This window comes from Ursus americanus, chromosome 3 (genome assembly GCF_024610735.1).
Source record: "Ursus americanus isolate L20-20 chromosome 3, mUrsAme1.1.p, whole genome shotgun sequence".
Classification (NCBI taxonomy): domain Eukaryota; kingdom Metazoa; phylum Chordata; class Mammalia; order Carnivora; family Ursidae; genus Ursus; species Ursus americanus.
Genome location: NC_142129.1, coordinates 77,545,280 through 77,572,565, shown reverse-complemented (window position 1 = coordinate 77,572,565; position 27,286 = coordinate 77,545,280). Strand labels below are relative to the sequence as shown.

Below are 27,286 nucleotides of genomic sequence, written 5' to 3'. Positions count from 1 at the left end.
GTCATAGCACCAAACCTGATTGTATAATTTTCCTCTTAAAAATCCATCTATTGCTTCCAACTGCCCATCTACAGCGTAGACTTGAAATTCTTCCCGACTGTGTCTGATATTTCATAAATTATCTGAACCGTGATTACCTTTCAAGTCCTGTCTCCCTCCAGCCGAAAACCCTGCTGCAATCACACAGCAGTGCCCACCGGCTCACCACTAATACATATTCTCTCACCATCTGCAGGCTTTGAACATGAAACTTCCTCTTATTGGAAACCTCCGTGGCCCTCCTCCAGTTACACTTCTTATTATTTTATTTCAAGAGCCATCTACAAAAGCATTCCCTGCCAGGAAGGCTTTCTTTAGCCAAACTAAAGCAAAGTGCCTTAATATTCAATGTACGTTCCCTTCTATTATAACTCTTATCATAATTGTTCATGAACATATCTGTCTTCCCCAGGGCACTGGGTCTTTCTGGTAGAGATTCGTCATTAATCATCGTCTGCAGATCCAGCCTGGCTTTGTGAGAAAAGAGGCACAACCAACACAGATGCAGAATTACTATACTTTGAAGCAGATTATGTAGTTTTTAACTGAAGCCATGTCACCTCCCTGAGTTGTTTGAGGCTGGTCAACTCCAGAAAAGCTGTACCTCAACATACATGATTAATATCGCTTGTAGAGATGTTTGCGTATAGCAGGCAGATTCAAACAATCCGAAGTTTTAAGACTATCTCAATATTTTGGTGCGAATAGGAACTTAACGTGACAACTTTATTTCTAGGCTTGATTTATGCTTCAGTCTCTCTGAATCTGGATCTCTTGATTCAAAAAATATTTACCGAGTGGGTGCTGTGTGCCAGGCTTCCTGCTAGACACAGGAATATCATAAATATTACAATACCTAATTTAGACAGTTTGTTGTAAGAATGGAGGCCACCAAATTTTTAAAGATACCAGCAGAGAGCTTAGCAAGCAAGTGGCAGTGTGACGTTGTGGCTCTTGTGGTTGTTTCGGTGTGTAGATTTTTTTGAAAAGGTCAAGTAGAACCTATCTGTATGTTGTATAGGTATATCTAGAAATACATGTCTAGATGACATAGATCTACAGAGATATATGTAGCGTATAGATACATCGGCAATCATGTCATAATAAAATGTGTAAGATACAGCTCTGCCATAGCTCCTTTGTATTCCATAACACCAACGACAGCTTCTGGACCTCGGGGGGCAATGTAAATTACAGAATTCACAATGGCGTGCTGTTTCATGGGCAAGTAAGCCTCTGCTTTCGATAACAGTGGAAAATTGCATCTGCTTGCTGCAGGAAAATACTGAAGTGCAAAAGATAACTTGAATAGATGGCAATTCTTTTTTAAAGTAAAAGAATTAAGCAGGTGAATGGCTCTTTTCCTATAATTTTTATTGTTGCAAAGCAAATAGGATATATTGATTATTTGAGACATTGCAAAAGAAGCAGTGTGTACTTTCCTCAGAGGATATTATCTCAGGTCTGTGTTACTTCCTTATCTGTAAAATTGGTTCCTTCAGGGAAAGTGCTTCTTTTGTGACATGTACTGGTCTTTTTCCAGAGGGAGGAGGGAAGTTAGTTCTCTTTTTTACTTAAATATAAGAGGTGGGTTTTTTTTTCCTATAGAATATCATGTAAATTTTCAAATGACTTTCTGGATAAAACAAATAAGAATGTTTCAATCAGAGAAAATATCTCAATCACCTGAATGGTAGAAAAACAAACCATCTTCAATGAATTTTAGCTTTTTCCAAAATTCTGAAATTTTTGTTGCTTAGCATTTATAAAATTCATTTTAACTTTTGAGTGATGTGGAAAAAAATGTTAAAACCACCTGATAGTTTGAATTCCACAGTTTTTTTTTTTCCCCCAGAGATTCTGTATTTTGTAATCAAAGTCAGGTTCCTTAAAAGTGAAAAAGCTTTGCCTAACAGTGGTGCTATCAGACTATCTTTGATGAATGAGTACGTTAAAGAAAACACTACCTGCATTAACAATTACTACAGAGTTTTAAGAGAATGAATATTCATAATCATTAGGGTACTAGTAGGAAGTTATTAACTGTAAATAATGGCAATTTTTTCTTATACTTTTAATACTATTTGATCGTTAGCTCTAAATTTTTATTCTCTCACATAGGGAAAGTTTGAATCACTGTACACGTTAAGCCTTCTTTTTCAACAATCAATTCTCCCATGTCCCAATCCTTCATTTTACCTAACCCTTGAAAAAGTCTTCAAGAAAAACCTACTGTCAACTATTTTTCTGTTTCTTTGGTTCTTTCTATGTTAATTACTTAAAATAATGTTATATTGCCATTATAATTTATTGATGTTTTATTTTGGTGGATGAAGATTTAGCCTTCCTCATCCTTGCAACCTAGTTATGTTGCAATCTGGGTTACACTGATGTTTCATATTTACATTAACTTGACCAACATTGTTCACGTCTGAGACCATTTGGGTATTACATGGAGTTCTTTACCTAAATTTTTTGTTTTCCCTCAAATTGTTGATTATTTTTATTTTACAGTTTGCTTAGCTTTCTGTGTACCTACCCCTAATTGTTTGTAAAATGTCCAAGAGTACTGAAACCTCTTCATTTTTCACTTGGTCAGGCACATCATGACTTCTGTCAATTTCTCTTTTCCCCTCCTGCATGAACACCCCTCTCATCCAGATAGGTAGCATAAGAAGTAAAATTTTTGAGACCTAGCCTTCCCCAGAATGATTTTACTCAACCCTTATACTTGATGGATAGTTTGTGGATAGAATTTTAGGTACAACCCCTTCCACTTAGAATTTCAAGTGTAATGTGCCTGGCACATTACAAAAAAATTTCATTTTTCTCTATTCTTTTAAATGTCTATTTTGCTATTGAGAAATTATATGGATTCCTGTCCTTCCTCTGTTGTATATAATACCTTTTAATTAATTGTCTCTTTATATATTTGGAATTTTTTTTATATCTCTAGTTTTCTGAACTATTATGATGTTGCTCCAGCTGTAAGTCTTTTTTCATTCCTTGTCTTTCCAATGTGGAGATTTATTTTCTTTGATTTGGGGGAATAATGTGCTGTATTTTGAATAATATTTGTATTTTGTATTTTGAATAATATTTGAATAATATTTCTTTCCATTCTTACTATTTTTCATGGAATTATTATTAGAACTTGAACCTAGTGGCTTTATCATTTAATTTTCTTGTTTTAACAATTATAAGTTAATTGATAATTTCCCTTCAGTGAGATGCCAGTTTCACTGAAATGCTAATTCATAACTTCTGACCATTTTTTCTCTCTCTCTCTCTCTTTCTTTAATTGGGCAAAATATAGAGACCTTTAAGGAGACATTTATTTAGGTTAATAATCACTTGGTGATCATATATAAAATTTTTTTAGCCTATTCATTATTTGCTTGTTGCCTTTGCTTTTGATTCTTTTACCATATAAGTTTTATTGTTTTTCCTGCAGACAAAAACATCTATTGTTTCTTTGATGGTTTATGGCTTTCTTTTAATGCTTAGAAAGCGACCCTGAAAACGCCACCAAGGTTAAATAGTCTCCCAAATTTCTTCAAATACTCATATTATTTTTAACTTTATCTCCTTAATCCAAATTACAATTACTGGGTATATGGTATAACCCAGTAGACTAACTTACTTTTCTTACAGAAGAAAATTATGACACAACTCTTTGCAAAATGAACTTTTTCTACTAAATAAAAATGTCCATTTCATTTAAAATTTATAGTCATATTATCGTATATACATTATGTTATTTCATTTGTGTACATGTCTATTTTGTTGATACAATACTGTTTTGGGTACAGTAATTTTATGGAAATTTTAAATGTCTGATAAAACGAGATTTTAAAATTCTTTTGGTAAGCTACATAGTGCCTGTAATGTAACTGATATTGATGTTAGTTAATTGGCCATATGCATCAACTATAGTTGAATGCTTTCCTTTCCAATTATTACAGACCATCTTATAAATTTAAAATAGTTTTTCATGAAGTAGTTCTGTAACTATCAATATTAAGATAAAAATGTTACAAAGTACAATGGGCTAAAGTCAGATGACAGTAGATTATGTAACTGTAAATTTTAACCCAGACTGTTTAATTAGTTGCTATGTGACTTTGAGTGAATGGTTTCATTGCTGAGTCTCTATTTCCATAACTAAAAAGTTGAAATCATTATTTCTTATCTATATTCCCGACTGTTTTGTGACAAGTGAACCATATAATGTAAACACATTTAGAATAAAATAAACACTAAGTATCTATTATATATATACATCTTTGCTATTAATTTTCTACAACTATGGTAAGAGAATGCTCTTGGCTTATTTTCATTACCTTCTGCTACACTGTAATGTTCTTATCTTGATTTAAGAGCTGCTCTCTGATAAATAAATCAGAGCACTAACTCCCATTGCAAGCATTTCAGAGACTTCTAGGCAAAAAAAAAAAAAAAAAGACATTTAAAAAATATTAAAAATTGTCATTAGAGATATTAATTTCTGAAGGTCTAAAATATTCTGGGCTTTAAGTTTGTCAATTGCCAGTTCTTTGATGTGTACTAAGGCTAAGAAATATCAACGCATCTTCCAGAAATTTATTGAAATTTTACTGGTATATCAATAACCTCCAGAGATGAATCTGGCTCAGAGTAAAGACCTAGAATGTTTTTCACATTTCAATATTAGACTACTTTTTAGTAAACACCTTCAATTTTACACTCCCAGTGAATACTACAGGTCCAGAAATCAGTTGCACTGATTTTAAACCCAGGCAGTTTAGGGAAATATGAACCTCAAGAGAGGGGAAGCAATCCTATACAACAGATCACGTCAGAATTATTTGGTGAAAAGAGAGTACCTTGAAATACTGTAATAACAGTATTTGGAAACAAACTGCAAAATGTAGGACCCTAAAAACATCTTTTTCATTGAAATGTCAAAGGTGAAGGGGAAAAAAGATCATTTTAGAGAACATGAGTTTAAAAGGCTTGGGAAGAATTAGGTTAGCAGTAATCACTTACATGATACAGGTGACGATCGGAACAATGATAACCAGCGTTTACTGACTATGAGCCAGCTACACCGCCAGGCACATTACACATTATTTCCGTCACTCCCTGCAACACACTGGTCAGGTAGGTAGCATTGTTATTCTGACTTTTGTAGATTAGGAACCAGAGACTTAGAGACTTCGAGAATTTCAGTAACTTGCTTAATATCACACATATAAAAATTAGCATGTCCAATTCAGCATATAAAAATATACCATATTGATGAATACGAAAATATTATATGTATTGATGTCAATTACCTCAAAATTATATTAGAGTTTTAATATAATTTCAACGAATATTTATATGGAATTTCCTTTGCTTCTCAACAAAGAGATTTAAAGTTCTTTAAAAATTTTTAAAAAATAAACAGGTAAGAACAGTCCAATTTTAAAAACTGAAAATAAAATTTGGATAATTAAATAGGTGTGGCAGACCCAAATAGACAGATACGCCAATAAAATATTCCAGAAAGCCCTTTTTTAAAGCTCACAAAAAAGCAAACATATTCAATCCACTGAAAACGGTTTTATACTATAATGTGCATATGTTGATAAATTTTTAAGCACAATTTGTGTACGGTAAGTAATCAAATGATACAAAATAACCCATTAATCACATTTCCCTTGATAACATCCTGACCTCAAAATTGAGATAAAAATCTAATAACATCACATCTTAATGATTTTAACAAAACATCTACAACGGTAAATATAAATAAATTTTGTCCATCATCATCTTCAATAACACTGAACTTAAATAAAGATACCTTTTTATTTAAAAATTAAGTCCTTGAGTAAGAGATACAAACTTCTAGTTATAAAATAAATAAGTCACAGCAATGAAAAGTACAGCATAGGGAATATAGTCACTAATATTGTAATCACATTATTTGGTGACAGGCGGTGACTACACACCGTGGTGAGCACTGAGTAATGTATAGAATTGTCAAATCATGATGATGTACACTTGAAACTGACACAACATTAAAAGTCAGCTGTACTTTAATATTAATCTTATTACTGGCTAACTCCTTGAAAGATCATTCTTGACATCAGTAAAATGAAGAGAATCAGGAAATTCCAGAAAATAAAAGAAGAGATATACAGAAGACAAAAAAAAAAAAAAAGACATTTCATATTTAATTTGAAATTTCCTTAGTCTAATTAGAAAGACAGCCTGAAGAAATGGAAATAAATGTCTAGAGGGTGAAATGAATTTATCTTCAGGGTCAAGATTATAACTATGATCTGAGTTGTAGGAACTCCACTAGGCAGTCAGAAGGACAAGGACTGGAGTGCCTGGGTGGCACAGTGGTTAAGCGTCTGCCTTCGGCTCAGGGCGTGATCCCGGCATTATGGGATCGAGCCCCACATCAGGCTCCTCCGCTATGAGCCTGCTTCTTCCTCTCCCACTCTCCATCTCTGTCGAATAAATAAATAAATAAATCTTGAAAAAAAAAAAAAAAAAAGAAGGACAAGGACTAAGTCACATTCCACACTGCAGCCCAGGGCTTATCCCAGTGCTGTCACAACAGGTGCTTGCTAAGTATTTGCTGAGCAACCCGTGGGATGCCCTTAGAACAGCGGTTATTATGTTCTAACTGAGGGCCTTTCAGAGAGGTGTTATATTTTCCTCTTTGTGGGCTAATATTTAAACAACCCATGGGAAGAGGGAAAATTAAATGAATATTTAAAAAAAATAGAAAAAATCTTTTAAAAAAATCTTTAAAAAAAATGTCTCTCAAAACAGGATAACAAGATAGAGACTCCAACCCTGAAGCCTAGATTTTTACTGGTTTAATGCAGGAAGTCATTTCTGCTCTGCACTTGTTTCATGGGCTTTGTAAAACGTGTTCATTCACCTTAAAGGCACTCATACTAATCACGATTGGAGCTATGTAAAAAATATATGTGGGTATAAAGTAGACTTGAGATGTCAATTAAAATGAGATTGCTGTGGTCATTAGAGACTTTCATTATTTCTACATAAATTGTTACGCTTTTTCAACAGCAAAAAACCCCACTTCAGTAAGATGTTGAATCGAACCTTGTTCTCTGTCCTACCCCCTGGTCCCTGCCTCCTTGGGTTAGCATTATTGGTGATGTGCTTTCACAGACTCAATTATTTGAAAGCATTTGTGGGTAGAGTTGAGCATGTTTCTATAATGGTAGAGTTTTATTTGTTCTGGCTCATTGAAAATGGAAATTGAGTGATTAAATTAAGGCTTCTAAAGATACTTAAGTAAATAAATGATGTATTAGGGTTATTTGTTTTTTAAATACATGCAGCCAGTCAAATTAAACCTCACACAAAGTGTGATTCTTAATGCCTGCTGCTAAAGCTTGTGAACCCCTGGTTTAGGAGAAGAAATGGGTGAAGACAGGCACCATATGTAATATACATGGAAGTCTACCAACAAACAATAACACTATTAAATACACCTAATGAAAACAGTGTAGGAAAGGACTGGATCATCTAATAAGGGTACTAGAGGGTTTTAATGTAAATTGGGAAAACACTTGTCATTACCTGGGAAGTCTAATTGACTCGATCTAAATTTTTAAGAGGAGTGGTCTTGTATAGCTCTTCTGAAGAGTGCATGACATTTTGTCAGTCTTGACTAATATCACTCTTGGATGGAATCCAAATGGCTCTCTTTTATACTCACTTGTATTTATTTATTTACTTATTGATTAAAAGATTTTATTTATTTATTTGAGAGAGAGCTTAAAAGAGCAGGAGCCGGTGTCAGGTGGGGGGAAGGAGTGGGTGGCTGGGGAAGGACAAGCAGACTCCCTGCTGAGCAGGAAGCCTGACATGGGGCTCGACCCCAGGACCCTGGGATCACGACCTGAGCTGAAGGCAGATGCTGACCAGACTGAGCCACCCAGGTGCCCCTGTATTCACTTTTAATTTAATAACAGCTACAGTGTAAGGGATGTTAATCACATGCCAAACACAGTGTTTACTTGCACTTTACATTGTGCACTTATTTAAATTGTGACAGTTCAACCAGTCATCAGCAGAGACAGTCCACAGGAGTATTACCATTTTTTACTACAACTTAGGTTGGAACTCCAGAACCTTTGATTGATCTCATATTCTGACCCACTGAGCATGAGATTAATCAGCATGAGATTAAAATTTATGAGTCACTGCGATAGGGAAGATGAAACATTATTGGAGAAAATGACTAAGTGGAAAATGATTTTTCCAAAAATCAGAATGCAGAATAAATAGGTTTACTCAATATGTAGAACAAGGACATGACCAGCATTTAAAAAAAATGTCTATAACAAGCTCCACATAGAATGTTAACCCCATAAAGCATTACTTTTTGTATTCTGCGCACTATAATTCCAAAACAAGAATAAAAATGTTATAAGAACAAACCGTCCAAGGGTGATTACTTAAAATCCAAGATACACTCTTGCTTTAAAGTATGCATAGCTTTGTAGAGGAGTTTTCCTTAGCGTGGACCAAGGTGTGCATAAAACAAAGTGCTCCTGATGAAGAATTTAAAGGAGAAAAAAATCCAATCAAGAAACTAAATATTATGTCTAAAACCAAACTGAACTAATTCTGTTTTGTTTGTTTGTCGTTCTCCCACAGATTAGCTATATATGTTGACTGACAACAAAAGGAAAGTGAAAGCAATCCTTTGGATCGCTCAAAACAAAATGTGTATCATAAATATACCTGGATTACAGCACAGAGTTGATTCTGTATTTCCATGGGGACAAAACAAAATCTTGTATGTTAAATTGATGTTTTCTTCTTATCTGCTTAGAGTAATTAAATTCCTGTGTAATTTAATAATTTTCTCCCCACTCTATGTATTCTTTTACTTTTTAAAGAGTTATTTATTTTGAGAGAGAGGGAGAGAGCATGTGCATGGGGTTGGGGAGGGACAGAGGGAGAGAGAGAATCTGAAGCAGACTCCCCACTGTCCGCGAAGCCTGACCCAGGGCTCGATTTCACGACCCTGAGTTCATGACCTGAGCGGAAACCAAGAGTCAGACGCTTAATCGACTGAGCCACCCAGGCGCCCCTCTACATATTCTTTTCAAATTGTTTGTAAAGGTTCAATACTTATTGCAGATTTCTTCTCCATATTATTAGCAATCTCTTACATATCTCTTATAGTTGGACATATTCATGCTTAACTTCATACAGATATGTAAATTATTAATTTGCTTATTGTCAAAATTTCAGAAGTAACTCAGTCAAAAATAATCTGTCCAAAATACTGTTACTAAAATGGCACATAACTATAAATGACTCACATTATTATGTATTCCATCTTATCCCCATCCTCAACCTCCAGCCCTCTGCTCAATAACTAATGAGATTAACTACTGATAAGAGTTCACTAAAATATCAACATACTGACTCATAAGTTTAAGTAAAATATAAAACAGCTTATGATTGGCTCCTTCTTGTGGGACTGATGGGAAAGAAGAAAGCAATATAAGGATGAATAATTTTTATTCATTGACAGTTATTAACTTTTATACTACAATAATTTTATCTATGAACTTTAAAATTAAGAGTAAAATTAAGTAATTCAACTTTGAAAAAAGTACACATGAATTACTTCCCTAATTACCTGAATTCTAGAGTCATTTGAAAATCAATGGGCATTATTTTCATATATTATTATATCATTTATTCATTCACTCAACAAATATTCTGTTTTTTAAACTAAAAACATGAAAAGCTTTATGTATTCAAAGGAAATGATTTAAAAACCATGAGGGAAATAAAAAGAGAAAAGAATCATGAAACATTGTACTGTGGTCTTGCTGCTTGAAAAGATCCAAGACACCGAATTGATTCAATATTAACCAAAGTCCCTGACAGATGGCATACAGAAGTTCAACAAACATTCTGGAAGCGACTCTATGGGTGAGGCTTTCTGCTAAGTGCTGTGCCACCAGGATGACTAAACCACAGCTCTAGTCCAAATGTTGTTCAATTTTACAGAGAAGACAGACATAAAAACGGGTACATTCAAGTCAAAGAACAATGATAACAAAATATGCAAATTATGGAGTAAACAGGAGTAGATTTGGTTAGTGGTAGAAGAGCATAGGAGGAGAAGGAGGCAAAATCTGGAAGAGGGTGAATTAAGTTCAGGACATATGGAATCTGATTCATTCATGGGATCTCCGGGCAAAATACTGCACTGGCCCTGCACCTCTGGGCCCTTAGGTGCATTCCCCAGCTTCTCCTTGCTCTCCTATCAGGGTAGCTGTCCCCTTGGATGTTTCCCAGGCTCCCCCGGCAGTTGGCTTCCAGCGGGATTTGATCAGGCATTGGCAGAGATTAGAGAACGGGAAGAAGGAAGTAACCAGGGTATTTCTCCCTGTCCTCATCTATCTCCGCATCTATTTCTGGCATTCACTGTTTCTCTTGCTTGTCTCCTGCTTCCTGCAATTTAGGCTTGCCCTGGTTTCAGCTCTCAGGGACAGTCGCCTCCTCTGCCACCTCACTAGTTCTGCTAGTTCACTGCCACCTGCTCAGTTTCTCAGGGAGACCATGAATATGTAGTCATTGCCAGCCGTCAACTTCCTCTATTTTAAATATTCAGAGTGGTTTCCATTTTCTTGGTTGCACACAAATGCCTGGCAGACATGAACTATTGGAGTCTGAATTCCAGGGAGTCTGGAGGGTAAATTTGGGACTAATCAACATATAGATGAGAAGTGCTGAGTTTATGCAGAGAGAGAGTATGTAAAATGATGGGTAGATTGAGGGTGGAATCCTGGGGAAATGGCAACAGAAAAAGAAAAGACAGTCTTTGAATGAACCTAAAGAAAAACTTTCAGTAGAATCAGAAAAATGTGGTGTCTACTAACCCACAAGGAACCTTGGCATCATTAGTATCCAGCATTTGCCAGAAGAGGTTTCTGAAGATAGATCAGGTCACCAGTTAGGTAATAGGACCGGATTTGAAATCCAAATCTGGGTTTCCTATTTCTTTATCTAGTGTCTTTGTGATACAGGGCCATTAATCATTCTTTTTCACAGCAGGTGCTTTACATCATTCACTTGGGTTCAAGTTACTTGCTCTTATCTTGTGTGATATTTGCACCTCAGTTTCTTCTTATGTAAAACCAGTATATGGTATTATTTACCTTCATAGGTAATTTTAAGAATTAAATGAGATAATATGTGAAAAGTACTTAGCATAGTGTAAAGTAATGAAGATAGTTGAAATAACTGAGAGGTTGTACAATCCGAGAAGGATAACAGTGCTGTCAGATCTTATCACAATATAATGAAAGATAAGCTCGTCGTTGTGCACATTATAGGTACTGAATATATGTCTGCTGAAGTTAAAGATTTTCTTGCATTTTGTAATACATTTACTGTTTGTTTAAGAAAACCAAATTTAAGTTCAAATTGGGTTTTCACTTTGGAAGTTAGTCATTTTTTTTCCTATAAAATGATCTTTATACCATTAGTTTCTTCTGAGCTCCATGCATTTAAGCATTTCCATTTTAAGTAAAGTTTCATGATTTATTTTCTGTTTGCATGGTATTTTGACAAAAATTCTTAAAAATCTCAACAAGATATTTATTTTTCCTGACAAAGTCTCCTGAGTCTCTCTCATGTCATCCTTCTCACTTTTCTTCTTCTTTTTTTTAATATTATTTATTTATTTATTTATTTGAGAGACAGAGAGTGAGAGAGAGAGCACAAGCTGGAGGAGGGGCAGACGCAGAGTGAGAAGCAGGCTTCCCGCTGAGCAGGGACCCTGATGTGGGCTTGGTCCCAGGACCCCGGGATCATGACCTGAGCCAAAGGCAGACGCTTAACTGACTGAGACACCCAGGCGCCCCTCTTCTTTCTCTTTTAAATTTTCAGTAACCCAAAGTACTTAAATATAAATCAAGAAATTGGGAAACTGTTAAATGAAATTACAAAGTAATTCTAATCAACTAGGTAACATAGAGAATGGTGCCATACTTCCTAGTGCTGTTGCCATTAGCATTTAGCAATTTACATTTATATTCAAAGGGGAACAAATGAAACACTTGTAGTGTATCACGTAGATTCAACCAAAATCCAAAATTGTAAATTTTACCTTACCTTCCGGGTCTGCTGTTACCACTCCTACTCCCGGCTGTTTCACAGGCTCCTGCCCATTCTGCCCCATCTTCCCTCTGTTTAAGAAGAAAATAAAAGGTTATCTATTTAGTTACGCTCTCCTAAATGCAAATGGGAAGATCAAGTTCACACACAAAAAAATAGAATGACGTCATGTATTCAGACTTGAAATAAAGTGCTTGAATGGCAAGTATAAACACAATAAATTGCTCTGTATTGTGCTAATTTTAAAATCGGGGCTTGTTTATTATTTCTCCTTCGTCTGAACATAATAGCTCAAAATTCAGTGTCTCATTTGTTGACTCATTTATCAAAGATCAGACTATCATGAAATTTTTAAATTTTGTTTGAGAATTGGGGTGTTGTTGTTGTTTTTTCCATTTTTTTAAAGATTTTATTTATTTATTTGACAGAGAGAGACAGCCAGTGAGAGAGGGAACACAAGCAGGGGGAGTGGGAGAGGAAGAAGCAGGCTCCCAGCAGAGGAGCCTGATGTGGGGCTCGATCCCAGAACGCCGGGATCACGCCCTGAGCCGAAGGCAGATGGTTAACGACTGAGCCACCCAGGCGCCCCTGTTTTTTCCATTTTTTAACTCAAGAAGTGAGAAGAGTTTTTCTATCTGTATGTTTTGTTACGATGATTTGTACAGACCCTTTGGTGAGAAGGGAAATGTTGAATTAAATAGCTTACAAGAATAATATTGTAATAACAAAGATTTTTATTTCACTTAGTGACTTTCAGATCCTGTCGTGTTTTCAACTGTGTGTAGCATATTGGTTTTTGAAGTCAGACCTCCTGGCCTCTGCCTCTGGCTTCAGTTATTTCATGTTATATGTCATCTAAGGCAAATCTACTTAATCTGGTGAATCTATTTCTCCTTTTGTAATATAAAGATAGTAACACTATCTAGCTTTGGGGTCGGAGGAAATCATGGAAAATGTATATACAGTACTTACCACAGTGCCTAAAACATCATAAAATTCAATAAATAGAAAGTGTTAATAGGTAGGTATGAACATAACGGCTTTAGAATTCAGCCAACTAAAACTACTCTTTGAGTTTCAGCCTTGAACTTTCTAGAAGGCCAAATCGATGAAGAATTCATGATACTATGAGAGCTGTGTGTTCAGAATATTGATAATGTAACAGCCCAAACACTATAAGCTACTTCTTACTTTTTTAGTAAGAGAAAAGGCTACATGGCAAAGAAAAGATTTTGGCATTGCCTTTATACATACTTATATAAGATGTTCTAAAATGATGAAATAAAAACACCTAAGTTTTAAAAAGGGTGTTTGAACAAAAGAATGCCTCGATACTATACTTTCTAGACAATAATTCTAACACAGCAGGATTTGCTAACAATTAATTCTTACTTGCACAAAAATATTTGCTTTGCTGAATTTGCTGAGAATGTAATCGTATTTCTTTCTTAAGAATCCAATTACATCTCACTTGAAAACTACTCTAAAGATCCTCTTACCATTCTAGAGACGGTTCTGCACATAATGAAAGATGAATAGATTTAAACTCAGAAATTATTTTATCTTGAAAGCCATTACATTGTTCCACTATGACAATTCTAGGTCAAAGGTTTAAAGACAAATTTTTATCAAGTGTCAAGGACATGCAAAAATGTTAGAAATCATATATATACTTATATACATATAGATACAGTCTGTGTCTGAACATATACCAAAAAAGTCTTGATTAAGCAATAAGAGGAACTTCAATTTGTGTAATTGCTTCAATGAGATTTAATACAAGTAGACAATAAATTTAAAAAAAGTAACTCTGTTCTGTTCTGATCAGAGAGAAAAGCTTAATAACTCTTACCGTGAGCAACACACTATGTCTAGCAGAGGAAACCAAACGTCTTATTACTGATCAAACTCAAATGAAAAAGAAAATCATTTTAGGAGTGTTTATTTAACCGATGAGAGTACTGAAAAATTACTCTTCTATATATGTCAAATTTTAATAAATAATTATACTTTTTAGAAATAGTAAAATTTGGGTAATTTTTTATTTGATCTCAAGTCCTCAGTTTCAAATTTTAACGGTACCTGATCCTCAGCTGCAGTCTTTGTTTCTAATGGAAACTGATTTTAAAGTTAGGTACACACGCAAAACGTGTATAAGCGGCATCTCTCAGATCCTGCAGGTACTTCTGCAGCATCGTGAAGCCACGTGAAATACGAAGGAAACGTGACTGTGGCTCATGTGAAGGATACAATTTTACTGAATTCCCACGACATAATCTTCAGCTCAGAGCATGCAGACTACACAGTGTATAATTTATATTTGTTAATCAATCACCAGTAATTATTGAACTCTTATGTTAGCCTAAGCAATAATTGTGTTAGACACAAAAGGGAGTATAAAAAAATTACCAAATACTCCTTTAGAAAAGAGAATTACCTTGTGCTCATAATTCAAAACAATGGTGTGTCCAAGGCAGTTTTGAAAGGCTTTGGGGAAAAACAAAATTGGAATGTGGTATGTATGTAAAAAATACATAATCTAGTTCCACTACAGATACTCAGATATTGAGGAAATAACGTGCTTTTTCCCTGGAAGTTTTAACTTTATCATCAGTGTTATATTATTTGAAATGTATGGATAAATTGGAAGGATATTAAGTGATGTGTGATTAAAAAAATCACAAACTTATATGATATTCACAGTCTAGAGAGAGAAATGTAATGAATTTGCTGAAATTCTCCTTCATACAGGATCATTAGAGACAGAGGACCAATGAGATCACACTCCTTTTAGAAGTAACCTCCAAAAAAAACCCAAACTAATTAAATATAAATAATTATTGAATCCATAGCCTAAGTCTTAAAAAAAAAAAAAAGATGGGCAGGTCATCCAATATACAACAATTTAAGTAGGAAAAATATAACTTGAAAATCACAAAATATAAGACATTTTTCACTGGATAAACCCCTTTTTGCCATTATTTTGCTTTTGTAATCTGGGCCATTATATAAATATTGGGCCCAGATCAGGGGTCTGCAAACTTTGCAGCGAGCCAGACAGGGGATGGGTTGAATGGCCTCTGTACTCAGGTCTGCCTCTATAGTGCAGAAGCGACATTAGGCAACACATAAGCAAATGGGTGTGGCTTCCAATAAATATTTATGGACACTGAAATTTCAATTTCACAAAATTTTTATGTGTCACAAAAAGGGATTTTTTTTTTTTTTTTTTTTTTTTTTTTTTTTTTTACCCCCAAGCATTTAAAAATGCAAAGGCCATTTTTATCTCATAGACCTTGCAAAGCTAGATTTGCCCTGACCTAGGTCCTGGAGATGGGTGGCTCAATGATGTTTTTTCAAAACCTGGAAAACTAGTTCCCTGGGAGGAGGAGAAGGAAAGGTTGGAAAGTTTCGATTTTAATACTGGAACAGACATAACCTACATATGCTGCTTGGATGCTGCTAACTTTTGCCACCAGCCTGACTCAGCCCATTCTAACACATCCTAAACACAATCTGCTTTCATTTTGCATTCGATCTGCAATATCATTTTCTTGAGGCTTAACATATTACAGATGAACTTTATTCCAAGATTACCTACTGGGAACCCTTGTATTACTTGATATTTGTTCTAGAAAATATGGAAACACTTCAAAATCTTCCATTTTAATTGTGGTAAGATTACTAAAAAGTCTCTATGAGGAGCCTAATGTGTCATCTATCTCAAAAATGATATAGGAGCTCTTTAAATATGTTTAAATCTCCTTTGATTCAAAGTAAATTAATCTAAGTTTATCTCAAACACCAATAATATTTGTGTTTGGTCATTATGTGATTACTGCATCAATGGACTATCGCTGCTGAACTTCATTTAGTTATTATTGTAGCAGTTTTCCTAATAAATACAGATTGCATTGATTAAATAGTCCTGGAAGTGACTAGCATTCATTCTTAGAATTAACTAAATTAATCCAATCTTTCCTGAACAGTCTATTTTCTATGTGGGCATCAACAGTTTTGAAATGCTTCAGGAACCATGAGTCAGAACTGGATAATTATCTAGTTATTTCCTGTTAAGTGTTAAGAAAAGCTTACTCATGATGCTGTTAACCTTGTAGTGGGGAAAAAAAAAAAAAAGAAAAGAAAAAACCCCACACTTACATCCTTGGAATAGGAAATAGATTAGTCTCCCCTGTAGTGCTGCTGCTTCCTTCACTGTCCACGCTATACCCACTGCCGAAGCTGCTGCCCGAGGAGCCGGTGGACACGGAGCTTTCTGCAGGCCGGTGGTTGGTAGGCTTTGCTGCATGGTGTGGGAAGAGTCAACACCACAGTCAATCAATGAAACTCCCATTGATCTCCAAATGCATAATTATACGTTTTCTTCATTCACATGGATAATGAAACAGTTCTAGCAAGAACTCCACATTTCTTAATCTGCCTTTCATTTTCTCCTCCTTACTCAATAATGTGCTGTGGTAACACTAAGTACTTGATTATTTTTATTGGACACAGAGGTAAAAAACAAAAACAAAAAACAAAAAAACCACAATTGTTTCTGGGGATAAACCATCAGATTTTTATTAAATAGTATGTAACTATTTATCACTATTATCATTATTATTGGTTCTCTTTGTGGTTTATTTGTACAGTATTACAGTGAGGACAAACAAATACGAATTTTGGCTATTTCACAGAGAATGGAGTTTAGAAAGACTTGGGTAGAGAGAAATAGCAGGATAAGGGAAAATTTCTTTTCTATATTAACTAATAATCTGTTTGCCTCCTGTGAAGATGCAAAATAGAACAGATGGTTTCAAGAAGTGACTGGAGGATTCTGTGCTTGTTTGTATGCATCTCTAACAACTATCTCCAGCAGGTTTTTCAATTTGAAGATCTTTGTTTCCCCTTCAGCATTTCTTCATTTATGATTGGGACTTGTTTCAATAATTCCTTAAGTTTGAGTTTTTTGGATAAAGCAATCCATATTCCCACTGAAACATTCTAATTCTGTGTTGTTTAATGTACTAGGAGTACAGTACTAATATTGTTAGTGGAGTTCTAGATCATAGGAGATTTGGGGGGAAATTTTGATGCAAAAAACGGAAGAGAAAGCAAGTGTTTCCTCTTCTTTTGTGGAGAGGAGCTTTTCTAGGCAAATTTTAAAAATTATTATTATGTCTTCTGCCACATGGTCAGAGTTTAAGAGCATGAGCTTTGATCAAACTGACAGGATTTGGAATCCTAGCTCATTCTGGAGTAAATCTAAACAGTCTCAGCTTTCGCATTTGAAAATAATGGGTTCAGTAACTCATACCTCAACTCATAAGATTGTGACCATGGGAAGTGAGATAAAGCAGGAGCTCAGTTACTTTCTCTTCCCCATCTTGTGATTTTATTTGTCATACCCCCAACCTCTTCGGCAGAGTTTTCCTATCCATCGCTGCTCCCTAGTGTCTTTGAGCATACCTAGCCCCTGACAATGAATTTGCCTCGATTTTCTTTCCCATTCTAGACATGTTCTGGGATACAAAAATACTCGGAGTCTCTCTCTTCTATAAATACACCTGTGTTCAATCAGGAGTTTCTTAAGCTGTTGGATAGATTCACACTGTGGGTGAATCATTGATAATCATTTAATGATTCTAAGATATCTACATTTTCCTTAAAGAGATGTATATAAACACAGTGACTCTTAATCTGGTGGAATTTTAATAAAACCAATACATCAAACGAAGGGAAAAATACAGACATTGTGAGGGAAACCACTTGAGGACAGGAAGTCCACCATCAGGGTAATCAGGATCAAGTCTTGCAAAGGTTCTGGCTTTTCCCTACTTTCCCAATTTTTCCATTTCAGGACAACAGATTCTCTAAAGCCACCAGGAATTGTTATAATATCTATGCCAGTGATAGCAAGAACACTTTCTCAGAATAGAGAAATAAGGAAGAAATGTTGGTCAATAACATAGCAGGTTATCTGTAAGTTGGGACTAGCTATTTAGAAAAAGGCTTGAATATTGTTAAATAAGCAGTCACCGATGAATCACTAGTAACCCATAGTAGATGAGGAAACAGAACGATAGTTATAATGTTTGATATTTTCTATGTAGAAGAAAGCCAGATGGTGTATTTAGTGTTAACTTAAAAACTTTTTAAAAGGATAACTTAAAAACATTCAAAGGATATATGACTATGATATAAAATTATGAACATTTCTAAAGTAAATTAAACTGTATAATCAAACATATAATGAGTCAGATTAGTCAACTGGTTGTAAATAAAGGGAGGCTGCCATACTTTTAGATTGGCCTTATATAATCTAATCAACAGTATTGTTAATATTTTTTAGTATGATATTGAATGAAATACTTTAATACCATCAACAGGAAAATATCAATATACTATTTTCAAAAACAAACCTTAATTAACATACGCTAATTTTTAAATCAACTTACTTTTACTAGATTAAAACAATATTCAACCAAGAGCAATCTCACAATGCATCAAAATAGCTATTATAACAGAGCTGTCTTATTTAAATTTCAAAATATTCAATCTTTTCTTTGTGAACTTTGATTTTACCTGACGCAATTTCTAGTTTTACTCCTCTTCTGGGAAATTTGAGATGTGTATAGAATGTAAAACAATATAACAAGAAGAAAGGAACAAGGCTAGAAATAAATTTAAGGACAGTTTTTCATCTTGCCTAGGTGAATAGAAATCTCATTGAGAAAGCCTGTTCAAGTGCTGTAGATTTAAATGCAAACAAATAATATTTTATAAGAAATATAAAAAGAAAGGAAACCAAATCTAGAGAACATGTACATATATTGTAATAAGTCTAAGTCTAGCTAATATATTTGGAAAACAAAATTATGTCTAAGTTTGAGCCTAAAGAAACTTCGGGCAGTTAGAAGTTAGGTGAACAATTCACATACATCGAGATGTTTGGCATCATCTTATCAAAACATGTGGTGCTCAACTGTTTTTTTTCCCCCTAATGTGGTATGGAAGTGTAACATACAGAGAGCCTGACGTCTGGTTGTTTTTAAAAATGAATTCAATTAAAACTGTAGAAGAGACTTTGCTTTTTACTAGGCTATATCTACATAGCATAAAATGCAATTAAATACACAGAAATGCAGAGGTCTTGATAAACTGGTACTAAAACCCCAAGTATTTTAATAGTTCTTTATCAGACGCTTGAAACAATGCATATATTTACTAATTTCTCTATTAACAGTCTCCAAATAAGAACATATCAATTCTCTTACATTGAACTAAACCTGCATTATCTCAAACATCTTACTGAATAAAGTGCTTTTATGACTTGATACTAGAGGCTAGATCGCAATGTCATTTCAAGACATCTCATCATTTTGGTCACATTCTTTAGTTTGCCTCTCAACGTCCTTAACCATCTGCTTCTTGCCAAATGCATCTCCCGTCATTCTCCTTTTTCACGGAAGCGCACTTACACCATTCATGCTGGCTCCCTTTGGTTTGGCTTTTCGCCTGAGCTGTAGCTGGGCCCGTTCTTCCAATTTTGTTATGCCTTTCTCTGCCCCTGTCACTTTCTCATACCGAAATTGTACTTATCCGTCAAGGCCCAGCTCCGATTGCACCTGCTCTGTGCATTTTCCGCATCTTCCCCCTCAGAAGCCCACTCTCCTATCCGTTCTCTCCTAGCACAAGATCACAGGTCTGTTTCTGCAATGACCACTTTCTATCTTTGGTTGTGGCTCTCACATTCATGTTGCTGTTGGAAGCCGAGCCTGTGTTTTTGCCATGGTAGCCTTCTCAAAAGCTTATCCTGGAACTACGCTGAAGCAATATTTAATGAAATAATAAAATCAATAATTCTTTCCCCTAACCACACAACTCAAACATCCGAATGATTTAGCAGATATTTTACACACAGCTGTGTGCACTATGCAAATCATAATCTCTCATTACCAACACGACTTGATGTAGGAGGGTTATTATTTTCTTTCTCCATGTTTTGTCAAGGAAACTTGGGGCAATGGAATTTCCTTTTGTGTAGCTTTAAAAACAGAAATGCAACTTTAATCTGTCATATTGTAGAGAAAAATGTGATAACTCAATTAGATGTTTTCTTTTCTCAATCCCTCCAAAACCAGTTTAATTGAAAGGAATATTTAATGATAACACACTATAAACACGGGAGTGCATACTTTTGTGAATTTTTTTAAAAAGCTCATAACAGAACTTTGATATTTTATATATGCATTTAAATTGGAATGACAATGAGAAATAATATGTATAGTCATATTCCATGGGAGAACAAGAGGGAGTTCTTACAGACATTCCAAATCTGGACATACAGACAACGGGTGAACTCTGGTTTATATTTCCATATAATAATATTTAAAAACAGTGTTATTTTAAAATAATATTAAAACATTAAAACTAAATATGACTTTCCATAGACTTATGATTCCTAATGAATAATTTAAAACTATTCTACCTTTGCTTTATTCTCTTTTAGAGTTTCAGAGATCATGCACCTGTTATGTTTGAATATATCATATGCCTGTGTGTTGCACATGAGGAATGTTTCTTTTATGAGGAATTGAGGTTTACTTAATAATAAAATGCATTTTGGAAGCCTACTTTTTTGTGTCCACTTTCTTTTTTGACTCCTTTTTGTACTATCAAGTAGCAACTAGGAGAAAGAATGTATCTCATAAATATATGATGGAATAAGCCCACTCCTGTAGAGAGGGTTCCTGTACCCCAGAGGAATAAATCCTTGAGTGTTAAATCATTTCCATACTCGATTATTGAGGGGCCATTTCAAGTAAATACATTTTACCTTCCGTGAGGCAATTCAATCTGTTTTAAATTATTTTTTGACCTCTTCACTTTCTGCAGATGCTAGATGGTTAGACACCATTTTGTTTTATTACTCTACTGTGGCTAACCTTAATTAAACCTGGTAGTATCTTTTTGACTGCACATCTGTCTTCAAATTAGTTTTCTCTGTTGGTTTTTTCCCTTTCAACTATAGTTAAAAACACAGAACTATCACTGTACCTACCACACGATGGCAGCACTGGGCTCACAGTCCGAGGATCAGAACTGTAGACTTGACTTTCTAAAATTGTGGAACCATGGAAATTAAAAGGTGATGAGGCCTCTAGAGATAGTCTGCTCCAGAACCATCATTTTGCCTATAGAAAAACTAAGCCCTGGAAAGATGAAGTGATTTGTTCCGTGTCACACACTAATCAATGAGAGAAAGAAAAGAAAACTAAAAAGTACTAATCCACTTTTCTGTCTCATCCAATTGTCTCAAAGCGAGACTGTGAGGTCTCTGCCTACCTCCAAATTCCAGGCTTGGGATGCAGGACACGGCCTTGTTGCCTGTGATGTTCTATCACTGGTTTAAATCCTTGGTCCAGCTCAAAGATATATCCAACTATTTTAGGAGTAATTTATAATGTTGTAGTCTATAATTTCCCAAAGTACTTGGTTGATATAGTATTCATATTATCTTCATAGATCAAAATTAAATCAGTCATTAATTATTTTGTTTATTTCAATAGCTTAATGATGGAACAGAAATAACTGGCTATTTTAGATATTACGTATTTATAGTATATTATGTATTTATAGCATATATATATACACTATATAGTATATATATGTATACACGTATATATATATATATATATATACTATATGTATGCTATATAGTGTATACATATACACATTTTTTTCTTTTGGTAGCTTTAACTTTAACTTAGCTGGACATTACTTTGGTGACCTTTTCTACCTTTTTCCCCACTATCTTTCACTCTATCTCTCTATCTCTTTTTACTGCTATTGTTTTTCTGGTTGTAATTTTTACTAATGAGATTTTGCAGTTTTATCTGATTTGTTGATTTGCTTTGGATGTGAACCTGAAAAGGTCAGATTCTAAGGTCCATTGTTACCAGCATTATTTGGTAGGTTTTCCCTTGAATTAGGTCCAATCACATTTTTTATGTTCCCTATGACAGTTTAGGGGTATTAAAATGAAAAGGGACTTTAGAAATTTAATTTTTTTTAATATTACTTCAGGATATTCATTATCTGATTTGGAAAAATTTTAAAGAAGTCGGCCAAAAAAAAAAAATGGCATAGGTAGTTTCAATAGCCTCTTGTAAGAGTTTCCACATACTTCCAAATTACAAGTTTTTACAAATGAAAGTATTGAAAACAGCTCAGATTTCTATGTCATTTCTTTAAAATGGCACATTACTGGTGAATATACATATATATATACATATATAATCTCACAAAGTTATAACAAACCATGAAAAGTGGAATGTTGAGTGTCTTTTTTTCCTTATAAAAATTAAACTATATCCCTTAAGATATTCCATATTCACATTGTAGCTTCTTTCAGAGAGGAAGGAGGTGTGATGCCTCTTCTTTGCTACAACCCAGGAAAAGTAGTAAAGATTAGTCACATTCACACACTTCCTCCTCCATCCACATCGGCCTTAGGACTGAATTTCCAAGACGTTTCAATAATCAATTCAATCTGTTTTTATCTAATGCTATCAGTAATTTGCAGGTATTTCCCATACTCACTAATTATACATTCTCTAGCTTTGTAGATAATGGGATTAATGATCACTTCCGGGAATAGAATAATAATACATAACTTTAGTATTAGAGGTGTTTGGAAGTGAGAGTAAAATTAAACTAATAACATAGTGGAGAGGATTTTTTTCTTACATGTGATGGCTCAGTATGCTATAGCTCTTATATTTTCGTTAGAATGTTGCCTTTTAAGTGCATCTCCCTTTTTTAAGGTTTATGGTTCAGAACGAGTTTTCAAAGAAGTAAATAAAATATTTAAATATTCAATATTTAAGTATACTAAATAAACTGATACTAACATTTTAATATTTAAAATACCTAAAATGAATACAATTTAAGTGGAAACCAAGATTTCCTAGTAACTAATAGAAAAAAAATCTGATTAAGATATTATCATAAATGAAAATTTTAAAAATTCATTTTATATTTAATAGATTTAGGCTATAATTCTAGCTGCCTTCAAAGAGATAGAATCAACAAAGAATTTAAGTACCAAGTTTTGGTTTTGTGCTAAAATATGCTAACATAATTGTTACAACACAATAAAGATTTTTATCTTTAAAAGATTAATAGGAGGGAGAATCATATTTGGAAACAAATGCATGATCTGAATTAAGTTCTCAAGAGCAATTCTTAATTTTTCAATATTCATTTAATTCTACTTTGAACAACAGGTATTCTCTCTCTTGCAGTTTGCTTGCAACACATGCAGGACTGTTTGAGTGGGAAGTAATTTAAAAATAATCAGTTTTGAAAAATGTTCTTACATAATCCTGAAATTGCTAACTTAGATCAAGAACATGTAGATAACAAGGATGTTCTCCTTAAATGGTATCCAAGTGGTTTGATTTATATAAACATTTTGCCCAAAGCAGATTGATTTATATGATTAACATTATAACAAACACAGACTATTATTTTTCATATCATTCAAATGTAGTCAGTGGCCACAGAATAAAGAGCAGTTTGGACAATTATTTGATCAATGCATGTCCCATCATATGGGACCTCACCTCTCCAGTTAATCTCAATAATCTCTCTACTTTCTCCAAACAGATCATTTTCAAATACTTTCTGTCCTCCTATAGGTGGTTTTTTCCCAGGGGACTGGAAAGATTACTACTGAGAATCAGAGCCAGGACAAATAAAAATATAATTAGCTATATTTCCAGATATTTCTAAACATGAGGATGTTTGATTGCATATGAACTTAAGACAATGACCATGCATTTTTTCTTTTTCAATATCAGCAGAGGAAAACTTACACTTTTCCCATGCTTCCTAATTCTTCTCAGATATCTAATTGGTTATTCAATAAATATTACTAGGATGGGAGATTACCAGGAATGGTTATTTTCATCTGTCTTGTTCACTGCAGGGTCACTAACTCTTTGGAGAGGTTCTGGAACATAATATTCATTCAAAAAATGTATATATAAATATGAATAAATGATGAGCAACTAAGATATGTAATTAAGATAATATTGTCTATAAATGATAAATATTTTCAGAATTCCCTTTTAGCTTCAATTAGTTAAAAACATTAAATTATTACTTGAAAATTAAAAATCAAGAATTAGGGAAGAGGTCAAAAAACTTAATTTTTTCTCAAATTTGAATCAGAGTGTTGATCTTCAGTTTTTCTTATACCAACAAAATTAATTTGTACTATATGAGACCAGTAATATAGATACTATAACAGAAGATACAAGGAAACTATTTATAACAATTGTTTTTCCAATAAGCTTTACCTTTAAAATAGGGACACAGATAAAACTTATCCTATCTTTATAATACTTCCTGTCTACTTTAGGTTGGGGGCAGTTTGATTAAAGCTGATTAGGCAATTTACCAGTCAAATTTTGAAAGTAGGCAGTAATAAATATGGACATACATTCATAATTTGACCTAAATCAAACCCAAGAAAATAGTTTAAATATTAAATGAAGAAATGTCATTTGTCAATCTTAATAATTATAAATTGACATTAGGTGAGAAAGGAAAGAAGGGATTCTGGAATACAATATAAGAGAAAAAAGCCTAGAAAATTTAGAGACAAATATGACAATTAGATCTTGGAAGAACCCTCCACTGTCTTTGGCTACTGGAAAGATTGAGCATTCATATAGATCAGTGGCTCTTAAACATTTTGATCTCAACCGCTTTACATTCTTAAAAAATATTGAATTCCCCAAAGAATTTATTTTATGTGAGTTATATCTATCAATATTTATCATATTCAAAATGAAGAAAAATTCAGGATAAGCAATTGATAAGCACATATTCCATTAGCCTTCAAAGCAATGATGTCATAACATCTCATGTAAATGCAGGAAAACCCCACTGTACATGAGCGAATGAGAGGGAAAAAAGCAAATAACACTTAGTATTCTTGTATTTGACCCTGTAAACCCTTAAAGGGCCTCTGGGACACACATTGAGAATTACTACTCACCTAGATTTACCATAATAGAAATGAAGTATTAAATGAGAAGAACCCAATTAGCATCAGCTTTTTTGGACAGTCATCTTAAACCACTATATACATGATGATTATTTTATCGCGCCTTTCATTTTTTATTTTATGCTTGTAGTAAAAAATATCAAGCTGTTAGGCTTTCTTAGAAAGATTTCTTATTATTGATATTATTCTTATTAACCTCTCTAGCTTTGGAACTTGTTCTATCCAGACTTTATAACTTTACAAAGTAGAAGGTCTGATTTAAAAATTATATGTATCCAAAAACTATGTGGGTCTGTTCTACTCTTGCGTTAAAAAACTACTTTGCAGAAACCCACAATAAATAACAATATTTCGCAGGCATAAAATAACACACGTTCTTCCAAAAAAGGGGTTTTCTCTACATGAAGTCTTTAATTTGCTGGTACCTCAATAGTTGGATGAAGCCAAAATAGTGATTCAATAGTTACTTACTTTATGAAATGTCATCAGCAATGACAATGCTCTGTAACAAACTAAAAGTATATAATATATCCATATAGAAAGAAGTTTCAATTATATAGTATAAAAAATCCACTTTTTATACCTTTTTATATAGATTCCAATTCATTTTATATAGTTAGGTAAAATTATAATGTGACCTATAGAACTTCAAATACTGTGGTTTTCAGTTTAAAATGTGTTCGGGAGGAGAAGTGGACTTTGTTCCTGTACTCTTTTAAAAACAAATATAGCAGAAATTTTAGTCCAGTTTTGCTTATAAGTTTAAAAAAAGGGTCCGATGCTCCTCCTATCAAGAATTTTCTTCTTAAAAATTTATGTTTTTGATCTGTAATATCAATATTTTGATTAGATACTGTTCAAATTATCAATTTAATTATTAGCCTTCAGTATCTCCATGGAAATCTTTAGTTATCTTATAGTATCTTAAAATACATTGAGTTATAATGCTATGATTGTCTACATTATTGCTATTCATATATCTAAAAAATTCAAGACCTCGATCAAAATTCTGCATTTCTGATACAACATGTTTTCATTTAAAATCAGTAAATTTTTTTTTGGCTCCTCAATGATTAATTGTATATTTATACATTCAACATAGTAATAAAATAAAAAGAAAAACGATATTTTCAGAGTCTGGCTCAGTATACATGAAGATTCCTTTCATCCTATCCCACTAACTAAGCCCCCCTCTGCCCACCCCCCATTATCTTGCACAATGCAGAATGGGTGAAATATCATGGTTTTACATCATGTAGTACATGCAGATGAAAAGTGGAAAAAATCAAGTAATTCATGGATAGATATCTGGAGTTAGGCAATACTGTTAAGTAGCCAGATGGTGCCTTCGACATTCCTCTGCCTCTCCTTAGGTAGTGTTTCCCCCAGTTCCATGATCCCGCCTACCCAGGTGAACACATTTCAAGCCCCATGCTCATATTGTGCCCTCTGTCCAGGGTCCCGCACTGTGTTCCCCATCAGCCTTCTCATGCTCCATGCTTCTCATCTCTTTCCTCCATCAGCATTTACTTGCCTGTCTCATTTCCTCAGGGTTCTGCTCCCTGGTGGTAATTTGATAAAGTAACTTTTTTGAAAATAATTTCTTCAAGCCCAAATAATTTGCATTAAAAAAATTAAGTTGAACTCTGTTAAAGCTATGTCATAAACAGCATCGAAGGGACTTTGGCATGTTACAATTAGATCATGTCTTCATAGTCACATCCAATCATACAGGCCCATAGCTAGATCGTTTGACTAAGGTGCAGCCATCTTGAAGCCAAGTCAGATACTTAGGTAGGCCAGCTGGTCTTTTATTCATGTCAGATGAAATGAACATATAAATCCCCAGTGTGAACCAGACATGTGGATGGCTTGGTGCAGACCCACAGCTACTACTGGAAAAGAACAAAAGTACCCATGATGATAGATCGGTAGATTCCCCTTTGTGAATGAACTTCCATAGACGAGAGACAGTGTCACATGGTCAGAGCTATACATTTACTC

General features: G+C 34.1%; 1 protein-coding gene across 5 annotated transcripts in view; it reads right to left on the bottom strand.

Annotated features, from left to right (window-relative positions):
• Positions 1-27,286, bottom strand: part of PCLO (piccolo presynaptic cytomatrix protein) — a 373,917-nt gene that overhangs the window by 27,176 nt on the left and 319,455 nt on the right. For all 5 annotated transcript variants that reach the window (XM_087861125.1, XM_087861131.1, XM_045793368.2 and 2 more), the window contains 2 exons: positions 16,363-16,504; positions 12,199-12,272 (listed from right to left, as the gene is read on the bottom strand). In XM_087861125.1, coding sequence (XP_087717251.1) covers positions 12,199-12,272; positions 16,363-16,504 — 216 coding nt within the window. The remainder of the gene's footprint in view (positions 1-12,198; positions 12,273-16,362; positions 16,505-27,286) is intronic.